Genomic DNA, 21,706 nt, shown 5'->3' with positions numbered 1-21,706 from the left:
GTTGGATTTTGCAGGTATAATACGTACGGTCACGCAGTTCCATAGTACAATTGTCACCAGATTTAGAGACCAATTTTGGAAAAGGAATCTGATTTCGTCCTACAAATTCCAAGCGTTGTGGACCAATGGACGTGAACGATGTACCGAAGAAACAGTGAAGTTGACTGCCCATCTTCAAAGGTATTGCATAAGGCATTATACCACTCGGTGCCGTATTTTTTACTAAAATAAATTGTCGAATGAGAGAAGAATTGAGTTGAATACAATATATTGGTACAATGACATTATCAAAGATGAGATAAATGGGGAAACTCTGGGTAAAAAATCTCATTTTTACATCTTGTTCGCCACTAATATCATTTCAGTCAACGCCGGGAACAAATGATGAACTCACACCCCAGCATAGAGCCAGCAGAAGGGTTTTCAATAGCCATTATCATGAAAAAATATCACTTTCTTAATAAATAATAACTTTAGGCTCAGCAAATATCAGTAAATGTATGCATTCTTTCTGTAAAAATTTGAAAATATGCATATAATTATATTTATTCATCAAAATGCCCAAGAATATAAAGAATCAAGTACATGTGAAATCGTCAATCAAAATAGACTATTTATAGATAATTATCATTTTTGCATTTTTCCAGAAATGTTGCTATATGATAACGTGTGATTTGTTTTATAAATCCGGACTTTAATGATAAAAATGTTGCAATAATTGCATTTTACCATCATAAACAACACGATAGAGAAGGTATTATTCAGAGTCATTATTATTATAATCATCATCATTACGAATATCTTTAATTTGTCCATACTATCTTAATATAAATATTATTCATATACCTTTCAAAAAACTAGTTATACTCAAATTTTAGTTAAATTAAGACAAACTCAAGTCAGAATGATTTATGTGATATTCTAGTCTTTCATGGTGATAGTGTTCAGAAAGTGTTTCCTGTGTGTTAAGACTTATCCCATCAACAGGGTCATATTCCCCAAGAACTGAAAGTAGCCCACTCTGTTGGGTAGCTATGCCTGAACAACAGCATGATTAGTCTAAAATCTGATACATATTATTATTAATCTTCGGTTGTATTAGATTTATTTCCTGGTTTATTTTTATATTTCTTTGGTGTTCTATTTTGTTACAGCTTCATTGAATGAATTGTTGTTAGTCTAAATTCGCGATAAATTTTTGTTCTTGTATCTTATTTCATTTTTGTAATTTTTTAAAGTAATGGATTTCTATAAGAAAGAAATTTTACCTATTCTCAGATTTGATCACTTCTATTACAAAGATATAAATTATTTTGCTTGTCAACATTCTCAGTATATGTCTCGGTCCCAACATTATCCCACGATTCTTGCACATCATAATACAAGATTCCTGTGAATAGGATAGAAGCTGTCATCTTACAAGATTTACTATAGGCCTACTATATAATATATTTTCATGAAGTTTATCTTTCCGTCGCTAAGCCTTTACCTTTCGAAAATTAGTCAATAATTGATATAAGAACCTTGACGAACACTATAAAAAAATTCAACAAATAACGAATGTCAGAGAGTAATATATATATAATTACTTTTATTAATCTCAGTTATTTAAAATTATACTCAGCCACCGGCGTAGTTCAGGCGGTAATGCGTTTGCCTGATGATCCAGAGTTGCAATCGGGCGTGAGTTCGATTCCCGCCTGGACTGATTACCTGGTTGGGTTTTTTCCGAGGTTCCCCCAATCGTACAGTAAAGTGAATTTCAGGTAATCTATGGCGAATCCTCGGCCTCATCTCGCCAAATATCATCTCGCTATCACCAATTCCGTCAACGCTAAACAATCCAGTACCGGTAATCGATACAGCATCGTTAAATAACCAAATAAAAACATTACACTCTTATATCCCTTCCGTTTTATCAAAAGGCCTGAACATTGCTGTAGCTGTCAGTATATAACCTACGAAAAATACTCGTTTAAAAAAATGGCGCAGTTGTTTGAGCATAACGAACCCTACAGAACTACTCTTAAGGTCTTAAACAATAGATTCTAATGATGGAACCTTAATTCCGAAACGTCGGAGGAGATACTAGGTCTCAACACGCTGCAGAATACTCAAAATTATTATTCTAAAGAGATTTACTTAATAATGTATTTTTGTTAGCGCGAATTGCTTTACAAACATGAACAAGGCAGTGGGAGGTTGACAGGGACGTGTGACGGTGAAGCTTATTACCTCATTCCATCTGCGAGTGTTCGTAATACTAAGTTGGCGTGATCGTTTACGGCCGTTTCCTTCAAACTTCATGAGTCAATGAATTGCGTTTGTCTTCCATCTGATTTGGTCAGAACAAACAACTGATATCTATTAACAGGTGACTGAGAGAACATGCAAAAGGAATTGGAAGTATAATACCGGCCCATGACTCACCAGCATCACCCATGCTTTGGGCGTAACTGAATTGTTGTACAGCTGCGAAGGAAAGTAACAAGGCGTACACTTACTTCTTCCTACTCCACGTCAGGCTGAGGAACACGCAGAATTGCGAATTATCCTAGCTGTCAATGTGATAATGGGAAAGAAACACAAAAATAATCCAATAAAGCTTTAACCCATTTAGTCTCACTGTTCTCAAACGAGGACAGTATAGATTTATTATTTTATGTTACAACGGTTAGAAATCTACAGTATTTCGAGTTCCAGAACCTTGAGACATTAACTAAACACTATTTCTGAAATAAAAATGAACTTGATTTTAGTTTATGTTTTCATGTAATTTATTTAAAATGTTTCGTATTATTTAACGCAACTACACAGTAATAATCAAAGTATCATATAAAATAGGACGAGTGGTGTAATTTCACAGTTGATCTATAAATGTGAGCAGTATGAGTTACGGATAAGGCTAATATACAAATAATTGCGAAAAAATATATATACTGTATTTCAGGCGCTGAAATACAGTATATAATTATATTATATATATAGTATAAAAATAGCTGTCCTCAATTGAGGACAGTGGGCACCTGAACTACAATGGATTTCTTTTGATGCTAATATTATCATTGGAGTAGTGAATTTATAATATTTTTTTTATTGTTGCACTGATTTGATATATTATAATTATATTACAGAGGTTGCTTTAGAACTTATGTTACAGAAGAATTTGGTAGACAGAGGTACTAAAACAAACATTTATTAGTCAGCAGTGTATGTCCTGACTTTGCATATGTAACAGTGCTAGAGTTACTTTAGTGTTGGGTAGCCAATCGTTCATGTAGGGTGCAGTGACAACGTGTAATACTGTGCGTTACAGGAACGATTCAAAATGACGTCCCCTCGTTTTACATAATAGTGGCATTGCCGAAGCACTGACTGCTAAAGGAAACAAGTCATACTGGAGCCAGGTGGTACGCATAAATATTCTTCCAGAAGCTGAAATCTTATCTGTATTTGAATGATATTCCACTGTTAGAGGCTCAAAATCCTGACAACGATTTCAAACTCCGTCCATTCATAGAAATAGTAAATTCTTCTTTTCAAATGTTTGAGGCTTTTGAGAACCATTTATCAGTTAATGAAATAGCCGTAAAGTACTTTTCAAAATTTTCGAACACATGTGTGAGCTTCGCTCAATAGGTTTCAAGGCCGACAAATGATTAGTGAAAACGTAATGAAGAATTGTCCCCTAGAGACCAATAAAGAGGAGCTTCAAAAGAAAAGAAGGGGAACTTGTGATTTCAGATTTGACTACCAATCAACTTTTAGTTTCGAAGTGGAATGACTATTTTCGAGATAGAAAGTGGTACTTACCGGTCCTCAAGAAAATTCTTGGTATGGCTGTAGTGAACGCCTGGTGTCTTTGTGAGAGGGTTCTTTCTAATGATTTACTGTCCTTGTTGACTTTTCGAAGAGACATTGCAGTTTCGTTCATCAAGTCAAAACCACCACCTATCTCATCATGTACAATAATTCGAAAATTTCAGGTGACAGCTGAGGTCAAGGATGTGAGATACGATGGCAAACATCACTTACTTAGCACGAGAGATGATGTCTGAGGAAAGGCTGTAAATCGAAGCTCCACGTGTTAAATAAAACATGACATCGTGCGATCAATGTTCTCATGTATTTCATCTCCGAAACAAGTAAAATGAACAGTCAGTAGCGCCAAATTGCACAAAAGACAGTTAAAAACATAGTATTGTTGTTGTATAAGAGTCTTGCTCATCAGTTATACTATAATAATGTCTGTACCAAATTAAGGTAGTATGTGTCATAAAAGTATCATTAGAACCCACAGTCCTCAAATGAGGACGGGCCCATAAATGACTCCAAAATTTTTTTCGGCAATGTAAATATATGTAAGTGATTTGTATGTATTCCACTTCATAAATACAAAGTTTCGAATCATAGTTTAAAAAAAGTATGCTAGCAATACCAACGGGGGATACTTTGTGTCCACCTTATCCAAAATTTATATTTTCAATATCTAACTGATATATTAAAAATACGAAAATACTATTTATTGTCAGTTATGAATCTTTCTATCTTACTGTGTTATTGTTTAATAGTTTTCACTGATAGTTTTACCAAAACACGAAAATATGTCAAGGTGGACAAAAAATATCCCCCCCTTAGTAAATGGCGTAACCCATAATACAAGGTTTCACGTTATTTCAACTATTTCAAGAATGATGCAGGACTCATGGCCAATATAATTTTTGTGCTTTTGTGTTACTATACATGTAATGCACCAACAATGGACATATTTATTCTTTTTTTTTTGTTACGCTCCTACTGTCTCTACAATGGGCATATTATTTGGTCTTTCTATTTTTGTTACACCTGATTGGTCTGATCTAGTGGTGTGATATTTATGTATCCTATTTGTTTCCGACAATTACATTTGTTGTTTAGTCTACTAGCAATGAGTCGGAAGACCACAGAAGAGTTATTGGAAGAATCTACAGATTCCGAAACTGAAATTGAAAATAATGATGATGATTATGATGATGATGATGATGATGATGATGATGATGATGATGATGATGATGATGAAGTAGTGAGTGAACCTGAAGACCAGTGTATCATGCGTGACGAAGTGGACGGGTATGAAGTGGAATCCAGTTCCGAAGATGACCCTGACAACTTATCTGAAATTTAAATCGGTGATAAATATTTTACTAGTACTGGAAGAGTTTATGTTTCCAAACTACCTCGAATATCAAGACGAGCTGCACAGAATATTGTGAAAGAATGCGAAGGACTACGAAGTGAAGGTAAAGTGGCCACAATAATAGAGTCGTTTGAAAAGTTCTTTACTCCGGAAATTGTAGACAGCATTATAAAGTATTCTAATGAAGAAGCGATTAGGCAGAAAGTACCAGGAACAAGTAGACTTGAATTCCTTGCTTATATAGGGCTTCTTATCTTTATGGGCAAAGAAAGTGATAGCAAGACAGCAGTTACAGATCTTTGGTTCAATATTTCTGGAAGATTTGTTTATACTGCTACTATGAGCCGAACTAGATTCCAGCAGCTAACTAAAATAATAAGATTTGATGACAAAACCACACGAAATGAGCGCAGGGAGTTTGATAAATTTGCCGCAATGCGTGAAGTATTCAACAAAATGAACTCAGTTTTACCAAAATGTTATTCTGCTGGAATGCACACTGTTGTAGATGAAATGTTTTCATTATTCCCTGGAAGATGTCCCTTCAAAGTTTTCATGAAGGATAAACCTGGGAAGTATGGCATACTTATACGTATGCTTACAGATTCAAAGTCAAGATATGTTATCAGTATGGAACCATATGCAGGGAAGAATAAGAATGCAGCGCAACAAACAAATTCAGCTACAGCTGTCGTAAAACGTTTGGTTGATCCTATAAATAACTCCGGGCGCAATGTAACCACAGACAGGTACTACACATCTGTTGACTTGGCTGAGGATCTATGGAACAATCACAAGCTAACTCTTGTTGGAACATTGCAGGCAAATAGGAAACACATTCCTCAAGAACTCAAAGAAGTTGCTGGAAGAGAATTATATTCCAGTAAATTTGCGTTCAGTGATAATTGTTTCATACATCCCTCGTGAAAAACCTAAGCGGAACCTTCGTATGTTATCCACTCAACATTATGATGATGCAATTGGTGCACCATCTGATCCAAAGAAGAAAACAGTAATAAATCTATACTACAATGACACTAAAGGCGGTATCGACACAGTGGATCAAATGGTACGCAAATATTCAACAAAAAGAGCTACCAGAAGAAGACCAGTGTCTATTTTCTACACACTTGTTGAAATAGCAGTTCTAAATGGCTACACCACATTTATACTGAACTTTCCAGACTGGAATAAGAAGAAACCAAATCAGAGGCGACTTTATCTACAAGAATTGGGATTGAAGCTCATAACTCCGTATATTGAAGAACGGCCAAGAAATGTTACAGGACTGCAGAAGTGTGTGATTTCGGCAATGGAAGGAATTCTGAAAAGGAAAATCAAGCAGACAAGTGGTGCAAAAGAAGTTCATGGTGGTAAGGGTCGATGTCATTTGTGCACTAGAGACTGCCGATCAAAAATAGATAAGTACAACAAAGTGAGCAAGACAACAATCATTTGCAGTGTTTGTAAAAGGTACACATGTGGTAAACATAGCAAGAAAACTGTGGTCTGTTCAATATGTGAGGACGGGTGTGAAGAAAGTGATGTGTAGCATTTTACAATTTATTTTGTGACTGTTACACTGAAGTATTTGTTGGAACATATACAATGACATTTCAATTTTTTGCTATCATAATAGTGCATACTGTTCGCTGATTGTAAGTGTGGTAAACAAAGCAAGAAAACTGTGGTCTGTTCACTGTGTGAGAACTAATGTGAATAAAGTGACGCATAATATTTTTCAGTTGTACGATGTTTTCTGGACTGCTGTATTCAAGTACTTGCTAAAAAATATACGACCACATTTAAACGTTTTTTGCTTTATGTATACGTGCAGTACACACTATTTGCAGATTGTAAGTTTGGTACAAGTAGCCTATAACAAGGAAACCGTGGTTTGTTCAATATGTAACAACAAGTGTGAAGATAGTAATGCGTAACATTTTCCAGACTGTTTTGTTGAAGTAAATTGTTCGAAAATATACAATGATATTTAAATTTTTATCTTTTATAGTAGTACATGCTATTTGCCGATTACAAATGTTTAACAAAATGCTCAAAATTAAACATTTTTATAGTGGTCACAAAATATCCTCCCCTTGGTACTGCATGTCATCAAAATAGCTTGGTATTGCTAGGGTTAATGGGTTAACTCTTACAGACGTGATCGTTACAAACACTTCTAAATTCAACATTAAGATAAATATAAATATAATATAAAAATTGCTTATTCGATAAATACAAAATACAGTAGAATAGTACATTTATAAAGATGGACAAACACTAGATTGAAGAAACATCTTCATGCTCGAAATAGAATCATCTGATATTCAGTGAAATTCGAATACGCAGCACACTTGACTTGCTCAGAACACGCTATTAGTCAACCCTTACAAAATAATTACCGCTCAACAGAAACCAAGTTAATAAACTTCAGAAAAAAAAAAACTGTTGTTGAAAAATCCCGTCTTATGTTGGTTAATTCTTCTTCGATCAGTTAGGTGGCAACAATTTCTCTACTGTTCTCCTTCATAAATTTCCATGCATATTTTCAGTTTCATTTTAACTTTTTCTTCCTTGGAACCCTCTTACGATTTTTGTTTATTCATTGATAGTACCACAACTACTGTTTCCAATCCTTGATCAGGCACCTCACGTCGATTTAGACATAATCTGTAATGATCTCAAAGAATACTTTCTCTTGTCTATATTTTTTTCTACCTGGAGACGAAAATGAATCCAAGCTTAAAAAACCAGCACTGAAGAAAATCCAATGCAAATCTCTTCTAATAATCCACTATTATTTCCATCTTTTTCTAGAATAAAAGAACACAATTAAGCCTTTTTGACACTTACATAATATTAAAACAAAGAAGAGAGAAAAATATTTTTTTTATTATTTCATACTGTGTCCCGCGCCGTGGCGTCGTGGTCTAAGGCATCCTGCCTAAGACTCACGTTACGGAATGCGCGCTGGTTCGATCCTCATGGAGAAAGAAATTTTCTCATGAATTTCAGCCAATGTATGGGACCGGTACCCACTCAGCATCGCGATGCACTTGGGAAGCTACGATAAGTAGCGAAAACCGACTACGAAAGCCACCTATAACGACTGAGATTATCATCGTGTTGACCACACAATATCTCCATTCTGGTTGGATGTTCGTCCACCTCTGCTTCGGCATGTGGACGTAAAGCCAGCAACTGGGTGGTCGGTCTGGGTCCTTAAAAGGCTGTAACGCCACGGATTATTATTATTATTATTATTATTATTATTATTATTATTATTATTATTTCACATTGTACGGTTCTTCCTCAAAGTAACAGTTCTTACTCCTTATATCTGTTTGTGTTATTACTAAATACTCCATTACAACAATGAATAGGGTCAGCATAATGTTTTGAGTCGAAAACAGGATATGGGAAGAGCTTCCAGCTAAAAATATGACAGGTAGCCTATCTCAGGTTAGTTCGCCCATTCCTTTTATTAAAATAATCACATAAAACGTACATTATTGTAAATACGATAATGAAATATCAAATAAGACATCCTACTGTGCATTACTTCCCTTCTTTCTGTTCATTTGCAATATACATAGAATTTCTCGTAAAACTTTAGATAAAATACAGCAAATAAAACAAAGTAATTCATAACTGTGTAAGGTTAGGCATAACATTGTCATTTATACTACTGTCTTGCATTTTAAGCGCTATGTTCGGCTCAAGTTTGTCGACAAGAACCGAAGTCTGCTTTGAAGAAACGAATCAAGCTCGCTCGAACCTGCTCCTTCAAACTCGCTAATTCTCCTACCCTCCCCCCCCCCCCATCTATCATGCTTTTAGCTGCATAAGGATTTTAGAACAAATCTTGTGAAGTTTAATTTAGATGTAAGGACAGGTAATTTTTATTACAAAATTATCATCAAACATCGACAGAAATATACATACATATAGGTAAATCACATTTTGTTTTTAAAATATATGACAGTTTTTATTACGCCAATTACTGACAGAAAGTAGCTATAATTACATCCTTCACATAATATTCAAATAAATCACAGTTGCTCGATAACAATAAATGTGTGGCTATACGGATGTTTGAAGTACTATAACATGAACACATAGTATAAAATAAATTCTATAAGTCCATAAAAATAAATAATTTCATTTTCATACTACACATCATTATAAGTTAAAATATCCAACCTCTTAATAAATAAAATATATGATTTCATTTTCGTACTACACATAGTAAGTTGTAGCTTGCAATATCCAACACGAGAATAAATAAGATTATTTCATTTTTATATTACACATAATAAATTTGCAGTATCCTACCTGTTAATAAGTATTTAAAAAAATAATTTTCGTACTATACATAATTACAACTTATACTATCCACTTTGTTAATAAATAATATCCAACATGTTAAATAAATGTTTTCATTTGCATAATATTATACATGATTACAACATAGGCTACTATCCTGCCTGTTAAATAAATAAATAATTTCATTTTCATGCATGACAGAAGCTGTGTTCGGTTCATTTTGTCGAGTATGGCGAAGTTCGATATTTGCCGACGATCGCTTTGCAGGAGGAGGTCTGTCATGTTTGTTCGCCACTATTATGACTTACATAAAAGTATGCATAAACCCGTGACGTGGGGTCAGCACGATGCGGAGCCTCTACCTGCCTGAGAAAACATGAGTCATCATAGTGATGAAAAACCAACATCCGTGCTCAAGACGGAATTCGAATGTAAGGCCGTAGATTTCACGCAATGTTAAATCTTCGCACCTTAGCCGCTGCTCACCCCGTTGCCAACTAATTCTGAACTTAATGAATTACGATGCCCAGTGTGTTGAGATATGATAATATAAAAAAATTATATTAAATACATTTGAGTAAGTTTTAATGAGGAAGTCCGCACGTAACGTTTCATGGTCAACAGTTCCTTCTTAGTGGGGATCGTTAGTTAATTACTTTCTCTGGCGTTTCTATCTACAATTTTACAGCTTATAATAAATACGCCGGATTGTTACCTCTTCTTGAGCACTAGAGAAGAGTCTGAGAACCAAGTTCCTTCATATGATCTTATTACTTATGTATATATTACATACCTACACATAAGTCTAAACTATCCATCAGTCCATTCATCTATCCGTTCACCAATCCACTTTTCCATACAGAGTGAACCGTAAGTAATGTCATTAATTTCAGGGAATTGTTTGTTTTAGATATTTCAAACAAAAAGTTTAATACAATTTTGCTCGTTTTTGCTTCCTTTTCGAGACAAAAATTGTTTTATATGAAGCATTTCATAGCGTGTTTTGGGAAAGCCAATGATTTAATTCCCAATATACTCAATCAATTTAAGAGCAGTGTATTGTGATAATAAATTACTGAAATAATTTTAGTTTTGTTCTTTAAATGCACAGAAATTTGATCCGAATAAATGTAACTTTTAGTTCTGCAAAGGAATTTTACAATGTTATATTTGTTCGGTCAAATTTATGCACATTTAAAGGACAATATAATCATTCTTTCATACATCCTAGTATCATAATACTCTTAAACTGACTGAGCATATTGGGAATTAAATCAATGGTTTTCCCAAAAACCTCTATGAAATGTTCATATAAAATAACTATCTCGAGAAGAAAGCAAAAACGAGCAAAATTTTATCAAACTTTTTTGTTTGAAATATCTCAAAGAATAACCTCCTGAAATTAATATTACAAACCGTTCATTCTGTATATCTAATATCTATACACTCACCAATCAATCTAGCCATTTACTTAAATTCTTTCTAGCTATGTAACTACCTGTCTACCTACCTAATACATTATAGCATAGCTATCCACTATCCGTCCGTCCGCCTGGCCACCCTCCATCCACACATTTATCTATCTATCTGTCTGTCTCTCTGTCCGTTCGTCCGTCCGTCCATCAATTTTCCATCTATTTGTAAAATTTACCTACCTCTCTATATAATAATAGGCTACTGTCTAAAACAGAATTGTTCCGATTTTGTGACAGATATTAAAAAGTGCAGTAATATTAATTAGTATTGATTGGGTGGAGTAGATAATTCGAAATTATTCCTGTGTTTTTAAGTTAGTAATGGACATACACACGTGTGCTCTATTGAGTTCCCACGTCTGCTTAATTTCGTCACAGAGTTCCTTGAATCATTAATTTTTGTACCATCCGGAGTTGCACTTGGGCGTGGGTTCGATTCCTGTTTGGGCACATTACCTGGAAGGGCTTTTTTCGACGTTTTCCCCAACTGCTAAGATGAATGTCAGGTAATCCCGTGGCGAATTTTCGGCCTCATCTCGCCATCAACTCCATCAATGCTAACCTAATAGTTGATACAGCGTGATTAAATAGCTGACTGCCATTGCAATGACGGCTACTATTATTCTATTACTAGTACGACATTTAACAGTCCAATGAACTTTCCTGTTGCTGAATATACTTGTTTAGTTTCTGGCCTAACATCAATCATTCACAAGTAGTATGACTTTCTATGACTCCATGTGATTTGCATTGAGCAAAGAAGTCACTGCTCTGACAACACACGACAAATAGTGAGTCTCTTTGCATTGAAATAAGCTCCACTTTCCTTCCGAGAATAAAATTATAGTCAGCTGGCTTCGTTGTCGGACACGCGACCATTTGAGCTACAGCGTATGGCATGGATGATTATTTGTGACGTACTTGTGTAATTTATATTCTGACGAGTGACGAAGCTGTGTTGGCTGTCAATACTTCACTTGGTATTATATAATAATTTATTTTCTTTTAGTGAAGAGGGACAGGATGGGCAGCTGTGAATGGAGTAATCGTAGAAGTGCCTTGTCACCCCCTACGGTTCAAGCACATCCGCCTGTTTCCCAATTCCGTGCAAGCCCTAGTTTGTTTCAACTGCAGTACTATATAGCAGACCGCTTCTCCTCTGCTCTGCAGGTTTCGCCTATGTAGGCCATTTTTGCCCCATTGTCTACTCACAATGGAAAATATTGAGTGTAATTTAATCTGCTGGGACACGAAGATATGGTCTCGTAAAACTTTCTGCCTTGATTTCGAATGTTCCTTACTTGAATTTCAGCAGAATTATGTATTGATTTGAAAATAGTCTGGTTTTCTCTTTAGCTAAACACTCTCCTATCCCTATTCTCTCAGCACTTAATTTATAATAATCAGCTCAGTCACTAGCGTGGTCTAGGGGTATCGAACGAAATTCATCCTTCGAGACTATGATCATGAGTGAATTCGAATCCCATTTGAGCAGATTACCTCGTTGGATTTTTTTTGAGAATGTAAGGATAATATCAGCTAATCACAGCTAACTAATTGGATTTTATCTGAATGTGTCTCAATATTGTAAGGCGAATGTCAGACAATCACATGGCAGATTCCCAAACTCATCTCGCCAAATGCCATCTTACTATCACCAATCCCACTGACGCTAAATAACCTCCCAGTTGATGCATCGTCATTCAATAACTGATTTTAATAATAATAATAATAATAATAATAATAATAATAATAATAATAATAATAATAAAATCAGTCAGCTGTAGCATCCTCAACGCTGTGTGAAAATCGTGGTGGTGGTTTTAAAATCATCTACGTAAGCCATGAATATTTATTACCAATGCGATACCTTATGTTTGTCTCATGTCGAAGTCCGATATCTTACTTATCCCACGTATTAGGAGTCCCACCACGTCTTGTATACAGTTGAATGAAACATTGATGCATTAAGGAAAAAATATATTATTTAACGAAGGTGATACAAAGTTTCTCACAAAGCATTCAACGCATTTCGCAACAATTTAGTGCTTTTCTTATGTTGCCAATGACATTCCTGTTTATAGCTTTTCTTAAATTGTTATCGAAAAGGCATACATGACTGAAATTATTTACTGATCACAGAAAGAAGGAGATAACATTTCATTTTCTGTATTGCATACAAAAGGAATTATTTATAATTCCGAAAAGTAAAAATTAAAGTAATATGGTTCAAGTACATGTGTTCCATTAATTCTGCACAATTCACATAAGGTACGTATTCATATAGGCCTATTGACATAATTTTAATGTTTTTATTAACGAAAATCCTATTTAAAATCGAGATCAATATTCAAAGGCAATAGTGGTTTATGATATTCTAAGTACATAGTGTCCCAGCGAGGTTTGTGCCAGCGGCGAGCCGTTGTCGAGCGTTTAATATGTGCGGGCATAACATATCGACAAATTGTGGTTTCGTGCGGACGGCCAGGGATGCGCGCGGCTGGCACAAACCTCGCTGGGACGCTTTGTATATTCCCTTATTTTCTAATACACAGAAGTGCTGCTAAAACAGACCGTCCAAGAGAAAGTTGTAAAACTAACTGCTCTGTAAGTATTCGCTGACGCATAACAAAGAGCAACAGTAGTATACAAAGTGGACTGACGTCAAGGGTTGGAGGGTATTGAGGGCCGGAGGGGGCGTGGCCAAATGAGGGATAGGGAAAGGGGCGTGGCCAAATGAGGAATAGGGGAAAGGGGGTGTGGCCAAATGAGGAATAGGGGAAAGGGGGTGTGGCCAAAAGAGGGATAGGGGAAAGGGGGCGTGGTCAAATGAGGTGATTGGTGAATGGGGATTTGCAAGCGAGCGGTGTGGGAAAGCGATTGACGAATGAGCATGGAGAGAATGTTGAAATGGAGTGGAGCTGTGAGAAGGAGGAGTTTTGGTTCCATGTGAAAGTGAATGCTGTGTTACATAAGATCCAAGGCAAACCTCTCGACATGTGTTGAAGTCCGTTGTTTGTAATTCACCTTGAACCAAATGTGAAAGTGGAAGCGCGACGTGTTGACACATGACAAGGTGAACAACACCTCGACACGTGTCGTGTGTTCGGCGTACACCGGCTGACCTTCCGCAGCCCAGCCGGTTGAAGAGAAAGTTCAGTTGCAAAAGAGTTTTTTGCTCCATGTCACTGGTAAAAAGCGGAAGTATTAGGGCGTGATGAGGAGTCATGGACAGTAACGCTTTGAAGAACATTCCACTAATAACAAAAGAGGAACATTTCAAAGTGCCATTTGAGGTAACATATTCATATCCAACTGGTATGAGAGATGAATGGTTGGATGAGCCGCACCAAATCGTTCGCAAGTACTATATAAACAAGTTTAATAACATATATACGGAGGTGAAGAGAATAATACATGGAGAAAATCAGTTACATACTGATTACTCATTAGTGTTACCATGTGGTAATACGGAAATTATTTTTTTAAATTCAATTTCAACACATGAGGATACCCACCACAGCAATACCTGCTTAGGTAATGGCGAGCACCTGATTGAGTGCAGGGATCATTGTGAGTCACATTTACGCATCTGGCGGGAACTGTGCGATCCTAGCTGCCTCACTTACAAAGAGATGAGTACAGTGTGGTTATTTCTTTAACTAATTCTGATATGATATACATAATGGTTATATTTCTTATTTTGTTTTTGTGCAGAAACCAGAAAGTGTGGATGTGGTTGTGAAAGCGCCAAGAAAAAGATTTTATCGGGAGAGATGTGAAGACACGTGCCCCAACTATAAACCAGTAAGTGTATTTCTTTTTTATATGAAGTACAACTGTATTTGTGATGCATAATGATTATATTTGTTATTGTTTTGTTTAACAGAAACCTGAAATTGTGAAAGTGGTCGTTGATGAGGAGAAAAAAGCCAACAGGAAAAATAGATTTTGGCGGGAGAATTGCATTGAAACATGCCCTAACCACAAAGCGGTGAGTGTATTTTTTGTTATTCTTTCACCAAATAATGTAGTGTGTATGTGTGACTAACTTACATTATTATTTTCAGCAGAAAAGTAAAAGAGGAGAGAAGAGGAAACGTGAAACATTGAAGGAGATGACGGATGTGGAAGACATTATTCAGCAATTGACCGCATAGAGAAGAAAAAATGGAGAACAAATGCGACATTTGTGGCAAAACATTTTCACATAAATGGAGATTAACAGCACATGTGAAGGACAAACATAGTGCAATAGGGTACAAATGCGATATTTGTTCAAAAGACTATTCATCCAAAGACAGTTTAGCGCCACACAAAAAAGAATATCACAGCACATCCAGGTTCAAGTGTAAACTATGTGGCACAGTTGTCAAACTTGAAAGACATATGGTCCAGCATGTGAAAAACCATAATATGGTAAGTATGTAAATATAAACACATACTAAGTTTGTTTAATACTTATGACAATATTAATGATTAATTGCATATTAGGTTACAGATGTCAAAGGGACTTATGAGAAAGTGAATGGAGATGAAAACGCTGCACCTGTGATGAACACCGCACGGGTTGATGTTATGCCGCCATCTACCTCTGCATCCGAGATGGTTACGTCACCTTTCTCGGGAGCGGTTGCTATCCCAACATCAACATCTGGGATGGTTCCACAACCGACCTCTGGAGCGGATGCTGTCCCAATGGTGGCTTCAACATCCAGTCAAGTATGTTCTGGATCTGTGTTTGCGTTATCGGATAGAGCTTTCAAAAATCGTTTGAAGACTTATATTGCTCTAAATCTGACAAATCATGAGAGTGAATTGAAAGATATTTTAGAATGTGTCACTAATGAAATGCAAGACATCTTAAAGAGACATTTAAGCGAGTACTCTGCTTTAAAATTTAACATATTTGTTGAATTTATGTTTGCCAGTGTTCACAGCGAGACAATATTTCATAATTTTAAAAGTAAAAATGATGTGTTATATCAGTATTCGAATATCAGGGAATTTATCAACAAACAAAAGGAAAAGATTCTGAAAGAGTTTGAAGAATGCAGTATGAAAGGTTCGGGCTTATTTTATGTCAAATTACATAAGTTAGAATTGCGAGTAAATAAATATACGCCATTGATGGGTGGAAGTGCATACATAGAACTTCCTCGAAGGTATGCGAGTTCAAAATCTCTAGTAAACATTGCTAATAATGATATTTATGTTTTAAGTATTGCATACTTTCGAAATATGTTGATAGAGACAAGGACCTCATGTTTAGTTATGAGAATAGACCAGATTTAGAATGTAAATATGATTGGTGTATCGACTTCCCCGTGGGAATTAACGACATTGCAAAATTTGAAAAACGCAATGATATTTCAATAAATGTGTTTGCACTTGATGAGAATGATGATGTATTTCCTCTTAGAATGTGTGAAAAGGAATTACCAGATCATAGGGATTTGTTATACATTAGTAATGAAATCACATCACATTACTGTTGCATAACAAATTTCAGCGCACACGTACGGCCTCAACTAACACCTTCCAAAAATCAAATTGCTGTTTGTAAACGGTGTTTTGCATATTTTCGACATAATGAGGTTAGATCATGTGCAGAACGATTGAAAGATCACGAGAGCGTATGTTCACAATTTAGTGCTGTTAGATCAGTATTTCCGTATAAAGATTATCTGTCTTTTGATCGTCCCGAGTTTTCGCAGAAGGTGAGATTTGTGATTTATGCGGATTTTGAGTGTTTGCTAGAGCCCATTGAAAATTGTCATGGGAATCCAGACTCTAGTTACACAGTGCAATATCAGAAACATACACCGTTTAGTTATTGTTATGTCCTTAAGGATAGTCAGGATACATACACAGACATGAAATTGTACAGGGGGTGTGATGCAGCAAAGCATTTCGTACAAGACATGGTGATGGAAACGAAAAAAATTGAACAAATATTATTTCAGGATATTAAAGAAATGATTCCACTAACCAGTGAAGAAAATGATGCATATTTGAAAGCAAATATATGCCACATTTGTAAAAAGGGTGATTTTTAGGTGATAATTATAAAGTTCGTGATCATGATCATTTGACGGGGAAATTTCGCGGTGCTGCTCACAATGAGTGTAATTTGAGGTATCAGCATCAGCACTTTATTCCTATAGTACTGCATAATTTGTCATCATATGATGGACATTTTATTGTGAAGGAATTGGGTTATGATGACAACCTCATTCAAGTTTTACCAAACACGCAGGAAAAGTACATCAGTTTTGTCAAAAATGTTCCTTGCACGTACAGAAGAAAGCGTTATATGCAAATGCGATTTCTTGATTCTTTTCGGTTTATGCCATCCAGTTTAGCACAATTAGCAGACAACTTGCCCAAAGATAAGTTTTCGGAAAAAAAAAAACTTCAAAGATAAATTTGATCTTGTTTGTCGTAAGGGTGTTTTTTCCTATGACTATTTAACAACGTCAGATAGATTAGAGGACAATTGTCTGCCACCAAAGGAGAACTTTTTCAGCAAATTAACTAATGAGCATATTACCGAAGAGGACTATAATCATGCAAAATCAGTTTGGGAGACATTCAATATTCAGACGCTGGGGGAGTATTCAGATTTGTACTTAAAATCCGACACCCTCATCTTGACAGATGTGTTTGAAAATTTTCGCGAAATGTGTCTCAAAGCATACGATTTAGATTGTATGTATTACTATACAGTGCCAGGACTTGCCTATTCAGCAATGTTGAAATTAACAGGTGTTGAATTGCAAGAACACAAAGTTCAAAGTGTCTTATTGGATTATGTATAAAGTGCTTTTACTCATATCATATGTTTAAAAATGTAAGTATATGTGTTTACTTTTTTCTTTTCTGTGACATTATACAATTTACAATAGGTATCATGCTACGTCGCTCTTATTTTGTTTCAGGACGTCCATTATGATAACTGACGTACAAGGTTTCCAAGAAGCTTGAATAAACAACACTGTATTTTAAAAGAACTTGCCGTCTCCACGGGAATTTACAGCAAGGATGCTGTTTTGTGCTGAAACAACCCCTCACTTGACGCCGTGAAACTAATCGTATTGGTTATGTTAATTACAATGATGCTGATTCAGTGTATTTATACAAAGGGTGTGGAAAAGAATGAATTCTTGGAACAATTTATCATCAGTTATGTGTATAATTTGGAAGAAATGGATTGTCTTGGAATTCACTAACTGAAAATGTATTTGAATACTCACTACATGTTATTTTTTTTTTTATGAACCAATATATACACATAATGTTATTTTGTTACTATGTTCTTTTACCAAGCACATCCCCATCCTCAATCCACAATGACTAGGTTCAGTTTAATCATTAACATACACACAAGTGTGATATTCATGACTCTCAATCATGCTTCCATATCCTCAGGCTTTATACCATTCGTCATACAAACATATAATGAACTTGTGTATTTCAAATCCAAAACTCTCTATCATTACAAATGTATAACAAAGCCCTATGATTTGGTAATTCCATTTCGCACATCCTGAGAGGAAATACATAATCAGTCTCGTCAAGTGCAAAAACATTTATTGAAATATCATTGCGTTTTTTATATTTTGCTCAACAAATATGTTAAATTTTAAAGCAGAGTACTCACTTAAATGTCTCTTTAAAATGTCTCGGATTTCATCAGTGATGCATTCTCAAATATCTTTTAATTCACTCTCATGATTTGTTAGATTTAGAGCAATATAAGTCTTCAAACGATTTTTGAAAGCTCTATCTGATAACGCAAACACAGATCCGGAACATACTTGACTGGATGTTGGAGCCACCATTGGGACAGCATCCGCTCCAGAGGTCGGTTGTGCAACCATGCCAGATGTTCATGTTGGGATAGCAACCAACCCCGAGAAAGGTGACGTAACCATAACTAATTATAGATTTTGATTAATGTTTATCGTATTGGTAATTGAGGTGGTGATGAATCATGACATGTAAATTCCAATCTGGCAGTTGTCTTTATACTCGGTCACAGAATTTGAACCCGTGACCTCCTAAATTAAGATGAAATTAGGTACATATATATTATTTTAAGGAACATGGGAAACGAATAGTGTGGGTAAATTATGAGCGCAGGAACGTTATTTCGTGACACTTTTTAAAATAGTGAGCTCATTGCTAAATTACTCATATGCATCTAAGGAAACACCAGAGCAATAAATAAAGGAGCTACCACAGTGTTTTCAATAGCGTTAGATACAATCGGTGTCAAACATGTTTTATTTTAACATAGGTAATAAGGTGTAGATGATGGTTGTATTCGATAATGTTGGAATTAACATCTTAGGAGTGGAGCGGAAGGGCAGTTGTCTTTATACTCGGCCACAGAATGTGAACCCGTGACCTCCTCAATGCGAGTCTCATACTCTCTCGGTTCTGCATCATTGTTTATGTAAATAAAATAAATTAAAATGAAATTAGGTACATATATATTATCGTATGCATCTAAGGAAACACCAGAGCAATAAATAAAGGAGCTACCCCAGTGTTTTCAGTAGCGTTAGATACAGTCGGTGTCAACCAGAAGCATTGAAAGGAAAAGCGAATGTTGTATCAGATACCTGGAATGTAGGAAAGGGTAATATGATTATACGCACTTGGAATGTAGAGGAGGATGAGAAAGAAGAAACGTCAAATTCCAGAACTGTGATAAATTGTGGTTGTGATAGCTGGAAATGTGACTGTAATTACTTAAAGTACTTTAGTCTTAACAAAAATATCCCCAAACAGAGGTGGGGACTTTATTTTCATGAAACAATAATCAGATTTAAATTGTGGTAGTTGGATATGTGATTGTGTTGTATTACAATATGGTGTTAATAGAGTGCCACATGGATTTTATGAACCTCCATGTAAAAGAAGACGTGTGCAAGAGATCTTTAAATAATAATAGTATATTTTATATACTTTTTATTTACTCATAATAAACTTACAGTACTTGTGCATAAACTTGTTTTTATTTCAATACATCATCCTCATCAAACCAACTATTATTTGGTATAGACAACTTGTTGCATTGGATCCACTTCTTTTTTATATTTAACGATAGCATTCAAAATTGTCGCTAATGCAAAAGTTCGTTATTTTACTTTCTCTATCCATTTCTCAATCATGGTTAGCGCGGTGAAAGTAAAAGTCAACGCACACATGGACCTTGAACTCAATGCCATACTGAGAAATCTAAAGGAAGGTCATGGGTTATGTGGTACTCTCACACGTGTCTCTTTCACAGTCGAGTGGCTGGGATGTGAGCTTCAACATGATTCTGCAGTAGGCTAATGTAAGTTCATTACATCTAATCAGCAGTCATTAATCTGTTATATGTGTACTCGGAGTAATCAACAAAGACAGTGCAAAAAAACGAAATAATATTCCAATGTTAATAGAAATCGGTTCGACCATTATTGTGTGAAAAGGTAACAAACATCCCGATAGACAGACATGAAGTTAAATTGAAAAATAATCATTATATGGATACCGGTATTTAAACAAATTTTTGGAAATTGTGACCTTTCATTTCGATACAGTCTTCAGTTCTTTTGTGCATATTATCGCACTACAGATTATTGCATCTAATTCCAATTACCAGTTTCGTCCTTCGTACTAGTAACTCAGGTTGAAATAATTCCACCCTATAAAAGAGTACCTTACGTACTGTAAATTCAATCTTCACTTCTATCCGACTCATATAGATAAAATTAGTCCTTTGTAAAATAACTCCGCTCCAGTGAGCTCAATAGTAATATACATCTAAGGAAACCATGAAAAAGTTCAGTCAGATTGGTTGGCCACAAACTTTGAACCCATGATCTCCCGGAAGCGAATCTCAAACTCTCTCGGTTGTGTATCATAATCTATTTATAATTCAATAATTTCCATTTAAAGGCCTATATTTTAAGCCAACAGGGAGAATTTGATCCGCTTCTTTTTTATATTTAACTAAAATACCATATTAAATATAACGAGAATTATTGTGATGTAGTTTTCACATACTATCACTGAGCTTATTGTAACGTGAGATGACTGATAGAGTATTGCAACATTAAAAGACACACACAGCTAATCGTATGTTTCAATGTTAGATTCACTTATAAGCAGGCTTCGTGACTTTGGACCCGATACAATAAGTTTACTTGCATGCACTATAGGTTGTTGACTCGCGGCAGGTAGATCCTTAATGAAACCTGGCATTAGTTTAATTTTATTAATTAACCATTAATGCTGATAGTATTTTCCATTTAATGAAACCTTGCATTAATTATTGTATTGTAGTTTGAACAAATTGTATTAATTAATCATTAATAGTGATAGTATTTTCCATTTAATGAAACCTTGCATTAATTATTGTATTGTACTTTTAACAATCGATGTGATGACGTTACACAATTTATTTCCTTCGCGGGAGGAAACTAGTACTTCCTCTTTAAATGCGTATATTTATTCAATGATCCATTTAATGAAACCTTGCATTAATTATTGTACTAATTATATCATATAACAATAGTGTTAAATGGATAATATTCCCTGTTTGTTGTGCAAGGCCACATTGAATAGATGGAGTCATTTTCATAATGAGTTGTTTTTACAGCGACATGGGAAACGAATAGTATGGGAAAATTATGAGCGCAGGAACGTCATGTAATTACGACAATTAAAT

At 35.3% G+C, this 21,706-nt stretch overlaps 2 protein-coding genes across 2 annotated transcripts in view; both read left to right on the top strand.

Moving 5' to 3' along the window:
* LOC138700021 (zinc finger C2HC domain-containing protein 1C-like) overlaps window positions 1-21,706 on the top strand; it is a 612,196-nt gene that overhangs the window by 351,752 nt on the left and 238,738 nt on the right. The window lies entirely within an intron of this gene.
* On the top strand, window positions 13,805-18,403 carry LOC138700030 (zinc finger protein 845-like). Its single transcript, XM_069826324.1, has 5 exons — window positions 13,805-14,787; window positions 14,870-14,974; window positions 15,054-15,399; window positions 15,475-15,702; window positions 17,922-18,403. Exons 3-5 carry the CDS (start codon window positions 15,151-15,153, stop codon window positions 17,940-17,942), a joined length of 498 nt encoding a protein of 165 aa, XP_069682425.1. The 5' UTR covers window positions 13,805-14,787; window positions 14,870-14,974; window positions 15,054-15,150; the 3' UTR covers window positions 17,943-18,403.

The sequence above is a fragment of the Periplaneta americana genome, chromosome 1 (genome assembly GCF_040183065.1).
Source record: "Periplaneta americana isolate PAMFEO1 chromosome 1, P.americana_PAMFEO1_priV1, whole genome shotgun sequence".
Lineage (NCBI taxonomy): Eukaryota > Metazoa > Arthropoda > Insecta > Blattodea > Blattidae > Periplaneta > Periplaneta americana.
The sequence above is the reverse complement of the archived record's forward strand: the minus strand, read 5'-3'. Positions and strand labels throughout refer to the sequence as shown.

What these genes read in the sequence shown, in the direction of transcription:
- LOC138700030 (XM_069826324.1), top strand. Translation starts at nt 15,151, where the DNA reads ATGGAGAACAAATGCGACATTTGTGGCAAAACATTTTCACATAAATGG. An exon ending in ATGTGAAAAACCATAATATG is followed by an intron (nt 15,400 to 15,474) that starts GTAAGTATGTAA and finishes ATTGCATATTAG; the next exon opens with GTTACAGATGTCAAAGGGAC. An exon ending in TGGCTTCAACATCCAGTCAA is followed by an intron (nt 15,703 to 17,921) that starts GTATGTTCTGGA and finishes ATTTTGTTTCAG; the next exon opens with GACGTCCATTATGATAACTG.